Genomic DNA, 6000 nt, shown 5'->3' on the forward strand with positions numbered 1-6000 from the left:
AAAATCTGAAAGTGCGGCTGTGGTTCAAGTGGTAGAGTGCTAGCCTTGAGAAAATTAAAAAAAAAACAACAAAAACCTCAGGGACAGAGCCCAAGCCCTGAGCTCAATCCCTAGGACTGGTGTACACATGTGTGCACATGCACAAACACACATACATGTGTGCACAGAGAAATTCCTTATATAGTCTATTTGGGAAGAGGAAAAGAATCAGTGGGAATGGGGAGGAGGGACAAGTGGAGACAAAAAGTGGAGGTTAAATTATTGTATATACATATATAAAGATGCCATAGGAAAGGTCCATTCTGTACCACTTGCTGAGTTCTAGGCTGACTTCTCATACTTTTGCATTTTCTTGTCTACAGGTCCCAGGAATTGACACTTCAATTTCTTTTCTTTTTACCCACATATTAAAATTTGCATCACTTAATCATATGAGGGAGTTTCAGTGCTGACATGTTGAACTGAACATTTCAATTTCCAATTAAAAAAGGGTTACCATTGAGTACTGGTGGCTTATGCCTGTAATCCTAGCTACTCAGGAGGCTGAGATCTGAGGATTACAGTTTGAAGCCAGCCCAGGCAGGAAAGTCTGTGAGATTATTTATTTCCAATTAACCAGCAAAAAGCCAGAAGTGGGCCTGTGGCTAGCCTTCAGCAAAACCAAAACCAAAAGTAAGTCAGGGACAGTGCTCAGACCCTAAATTCAAGCTCCAGGATCAACACTAAAAATACAAAAAGAAAAAAGAAAAGAAAAGAAAAGAAAAAAAAGAAAGGGTTACTTTCTATCTTGCTACCTGGAGTCTCTTCTTCCCAAAATGAGCAGGGAAGAAGTCCAATTTCCTCCAGCTCTACCATCCCTGCCTGTCCCTGAAGGGCAGAGAGAAATTCTTGTTTTCAGGATTTCACTGCTAAGCTTTAAAGGGAAACAGCTATCACTTAGCACTATGTATGTGTGATAGAGCTACCAGACTCATGGACTGCTTCCTGATCAGAGTCCATGACCAGTACACAGGTGATCTGGCCCCAGTGGAGGCTTCTTTTTGTGCAGGCACACTGCTTCAGAACCCAAAGTACAGCACAAAAAGACATAACTATTTGGATTTTTTAATTTTTTAATGGATAAAAAGGGATACTTTCCAGTGCCTGCAAAAATGCTCTCAAAATCCTCTATTATTTTTATGCCTGTGCCAGGGCTTGAAGTTAGGACCTCATACTTTCACTTGGATTTTTTGTTTAAGGCTGGTGCTCTACCACTTGGCCCACAGCTCCACTTCCAGCTTATTGGTGGTTAGTTGGAGCTGAGTCTCATGGGCTTTCCTGACTGGACTGGCTTTAAATTGTGATCCTCAGATCTCAACTTCCTGAATAGCTAAGATTACAGGCATGAGCCACCAGCACTTCACCTCAAAATTTTATCTAAAAGAAGTCTAACTAATCTCCAAATTTTAAGCTTTGGTGCCTGAAAGTTAGGATGGATCAGTGTTAAGACAACATTCACCCAGGGCAAGAGGGCTTTGCTCCATTAGCTCATGAAGGCTGGCAGGTTAAGAGGACATCACCCTGCTTCCTCCCCTCGATGGGATCAGCCCCTGGCCTGTTTCTCCCACTAGGAGGCCACTTACCAAGGAGTGTGAAGGCTTGTCTAGTCTTCTCAAAGTCCTCTGCATCATCTACACCCTCAATCCATGTGTCTCCTCCTTGTGACGTATAGAAAAAGTCCTCTGCACGTGCTGGGAATAGCAAGGGAAAAAAGGCGTAAGACAGTGGAAAGCTTCTACCTAGTCATCCACAGTCATGACCCTGGAGAACTTCTACAGCCTGACCATGTATCCCAGATACATTTTGGCCCCAGAGTATTTAAAACATTCTTTATGCACAATAGCAAATGGAGAGGAAACTGAACAACAAAAAAGAAAGCCACGTTACAATGACTCACTGTGCTGCTGTACATATGGGGGAAACCACATTACTAAAAAAGATCAATTGGTCACAGATAGTTGTTTAATAGGATCCACTCCAGATTTGTACTTGGCATTCCCAAGTACAATGTATGCTTAGCGGAATCGACCTCTGTGACTTCAGATAATTGGCATCTGACCACCTCTACTTCTGGCTTTTTGGTAGTTAATTGGAGATAAGAGTTTCATGGACTTTCTTGCCCAGGCTAGCTTCCAACCATAGTCCTCAAATCTCAGCCTCCTGAGTAGCTAAGATTACAGGCATAAGCCACTGATATCCATCTCAGAAGTGAATTTTTATGAAAAATAAAATCACATCAGATCTTTGCTAAAGATAGCATATCTAATACATTTATAGCTAACTACTCTGCAAGTTTGAGAATTGAGCAATATAACAATTTAAAGCCTTGACAAAAGCAAATTTTCTCATTTACGCTCATTTTTAGGACATTTCAGCTGACAGCTTTTATGATGACACCTGTATTTGTTCCCACTCTTTGGATAAGAAAACTGAGGAACATGTGGCTGCAAGGCTCACCAGGGGCTGGTCAAGCCTGGGAGCCAACTACTGGATGCTCCTATTGTAGACATGATCATTTATCTTTGCCATTAACAAAACCTAACTCACCAAGCATCAGCCAAGCACATCAACATCACCCTGATGTCTGAGGACACTGGGTTTCCATAAGAGGGAAGGCATATTCAGTATCTTTTACACTGTCAGCATTCTGGGTCCTACTAACTATGCTCTAAGCCTATTCTCATTTCACAACTTCAGGCTCAGCTGGATCACTTGTTCAGACTGAGGCTTACCATGCAGGGGCCACTTGGATCAGCAGTAGTATTCCCATTAATCCCATTCAGATCAATGTAGTCATCTCCTTAAGATGACAGAATCTACTTCAGGCCTGCAACTTGTTAGTACCACACAGCAGACCCTTGTAATAGGAATTAAGCAAACGGCACATAGTTCTCCACCCACCCAGTCTGCCTGCAAGTCAGTCTTTCAGGCCTGTGAAGCCAGTACTTAAACTGCTTCACCTGGCAGATACTGGGCCAGGCAGTAAACAGTCCACAGAGGAGGCACAAATCAATGATATGAGTGCTAGACCATCAAGGTCAAAATCACAAGCTTGTAACCAGGGGAGGCTGTGCTTTAAGCTGTCCAAGGCAAGAGGTGGTTTATTAAACTGATCAGCATACCTACAGAGAGCGAGAGGGAGTAGAGGGAGGGCATAGAGGGAGGGAGGGAGGGAGAGAGCGAGAGAGAATGTATACAGGGAGGGTATAGAGGGAGGGAGGGAGAGAGAGAGGGAGAGAGAGAGGAGAGAGAAACATTTCTTAATCACTAGAAGGATGTATTTAATTTAAGGGGAAAAAGGGCTCCTTGTACCTGTGTGGGTTTTACCCATAATGTGTTTGCTTATAAATTCATTGGATTTGGAAAAGAAGAAGGATGTGAGGCAGCTGTAAAGAATCACTTGGAGCCGCTGCCTAGTCCTTCATTAATTTGACTTTTTCAGCTCCTTGACCAGGGTTATCAGTGGAACCAAACACCAAGCCTCAGGGCTCAAAGCCGAACTCTGCAGAGCACAAGAGCCTCTTCATTTTACTCTGAGATGCTAAGATGTAAGAAATTGATCAAACTGGGTAGTTTTAAGGAGTTCCAGTTGGGAGCCCAAGTAATCTGCACCTTTCTCAGACACAGGATAAGAAAAAGCAATCTGAACCTCAACATAACTTATTTAAGTGGAGACAAACTAGGATTTCTTTTCTATTTAAGTGTGGGACAAAGTGGTCCAAAAATAGCCTAGTAAGCTGGGCGCCGATGGCTCATGCCTATAATCTTAGCTATTCAGGAGGCTGAGATCTGAGGATCATGGTTTGAAGCCAACTGGGGCAGAAAAGTCCCTATGAGACTCTTATCTCCAATTAACCACAGGAAAAAAAAACTGAAAGTGGTGCTGCGGCTCAAGTGGTAGAGCGCTAGCCTTGAGCAAAAGGAGACCAGGCCCAGAGTTCGAGCCCCAGCACTGGCAGGTAGATCTTGACACTATTTGGTCATTCTTTATAAAATTGACCTTTTTTTGGGTGGGGTCCCATTTCCTGCACATTAAACTTGAAAAAATCCACTGGGCCCAGGCCCAACTCTGGGAAGACAAGAGGAGGATGGCAGTGGTCCATAATGTGGCTATCTGGGCACATGTGACTGAGAGCCAGAATTAGAGCCATGAGATACCAGATCAGGACAATTCTCAAACAAGGGGCACCTGCTCTCCCAAGCAGATAACATGCAGTCCTTGTCCTCCAGGAGGTTATGATGACCCAAGGAGAATGTGGCTCACAAGCCACTGGAGAACAGGACACACGGTCACAGTGGATGCCCTCCACAGTGAATATGACTGCCCAGCGTGCCTTCCGGTCTGCCTGGCAGGCCAACCAAAGGCAGGACTCACAGGTGTTTTGTTCAATCCTGTATCTCCAGCAACCAAAACTAATTGACATTCATAATCTAAAATTTCTAGATTTTCATGGCCAGCACATATTTTTCTTATGATGCCTAAAGTAGAAAACAACCTTTTTTTCCTTTCTTTCCTTCCTTTCCTTCTTTCCTTCTTTCTTTCTTTTTTTGAGTACTAGGGTTTGAACTTGGGGTCTTATGCTTGTTAGGTAAACACTATTACTTAAGTGACACTATCAGCCCTTTCTGCTTGGCTAATTTTCAAATAAGATGTTCTATTTATGCCTGGGCTTTCCTGGATGGTCCTATTTATGCCTTCTACGTGGCTGGGATGAGCGGCACTCACTATCATGCTCAGCTTTTTATTGGCTGAGATGGGGGTCTCATAAACTTTTGCCCAGACTGGGATGGCACCAGGATCCTCCCAATCTCAGCCTCCCTAATAGCTAAGATTATAGGCATGAGCTACCGCACCCAGCTGAAAACACAGACATGAAATGAAGGCATATCCTATGCAAAACATGCTTCCACCCCTACCACTTATTCCCTCACCTATGTATTACAACAGGGGGTCTGGGTACAGTCAACACCGTTTTATTACGTGGGCAGTGGAGATCAGCCAGGTCTAAGGATCAAGGCCCAATCAAGGTTAGACCTGAAACAAGAACTTACAATAGAGGGCTATGAGTAACACTAGCCACAACGGCAGCTCCTCCCCTCTCTCGCCCACCTCAGAGGACAGCAGGAACCTATTAACTTACTTAGTGCCAGCTCTTTAAATTCTGGGAGACTGGCAACCGCACAGAGCTGGTAAAAGATGTGGTAGTTCCTCTCATCATCCGCCTGGAGGAGGAAAAAGTGAAGCAGTTTAGGGCAGTGGCTCCCCCAACTCCCATCATCCTCTCTGTTCCCAAGTGCTACGGTGGTAGGAGCTGATTCCAGACCCTCTTTCAGCACAGCCTCCCATATCACTTGCCACTGACTGACTTCCTGTTCCCTCTTAGGGGGCCTACTACCCTGAGGAGGTTTACTTCCTGATTTATGCAAAAGCATGCACTTCTTTTTCTCCTATATCGAGCACCACTGCTATTCCAGGAATGATGGGAAGTCAGTCACTGCAGGAGTACTTATTCAGCCAAGCTCTTGAACACTGCTTTGCGAAATATCATTACCCTGCTCCAAACTCCTTTTCTCCTCTGGAGGCTTGGAGCTAAGTCAAAGCTGCCCTGGCCCATCCTGTCAGGCTGGGCAGTTGGGAACCACTGAGAGGAATCCAGCGGACACTCATGGCCAGAGTGGCCCTACACTGACCCAGAGAGCCAAAGGCAGAAGAAGGCTCAGGAGTGAGTGCCAGGGGCAGCACGTCGCAGTCATCCATAGCTGCTCTCTACACTGAAGTGAGGGATGTGGGCTGGTCAACCCAACCCATGAGCCACAAAGTTTGGACAACAAAATGAAGAGTGGAGATAGCTAAAAAATAAATCTGGGGCTGGGAAGGTGGCTCAGTGGTAGAGCGCTTGCCTTGCATGCTCAAGGCCCTGGGTTCGATTCCTCAGCACCACATAAGCAAAAAGAAAAAAG

General features: G+C 44.9%; 1 protein-coding gene across 1 annotated transcript in view; it reads right to left on the reverse strand.

Moving 5' to 3' along the window:
- Positions 1 to 6000, reverse strand: part of Myo5b (myosin VB) — a 179537-nt gene that overhangs the window by 115760 nt on the left and 57777 nt on the right. The window contains exons 8-9 of the mRNA XM_013018885.1: positions 5181 to 5262; positions 1623 to 1730 (exon numbers count right to left, since the gene is read on the reverse strand). Coding sequence (XP_012874339.1) covers positions 1623 to 1730; positions 5181 to 5262 — 190 coding nt within the window. The remainder of the gene's footprint in view (positions 1 to 1622; positions 1731 to 5180; positions 5263 to 6000) is intronic.

Source organism: Dipodomys ordii, unplaced genomic scaffold (assembly GCF_000151885.1).
Source record: "Dipodomys ordii isolate 6190 unplaced genomic scaffold, Dord_2.0 Scaffold43, whole genome shotgun sequence".
Taxonomy (NCBI): Eukaryota; Metazoa; Chordata; class Mammalia; order Rodentia; family Heteromyidae; genus Dipodomys; species Dipodomys ordii.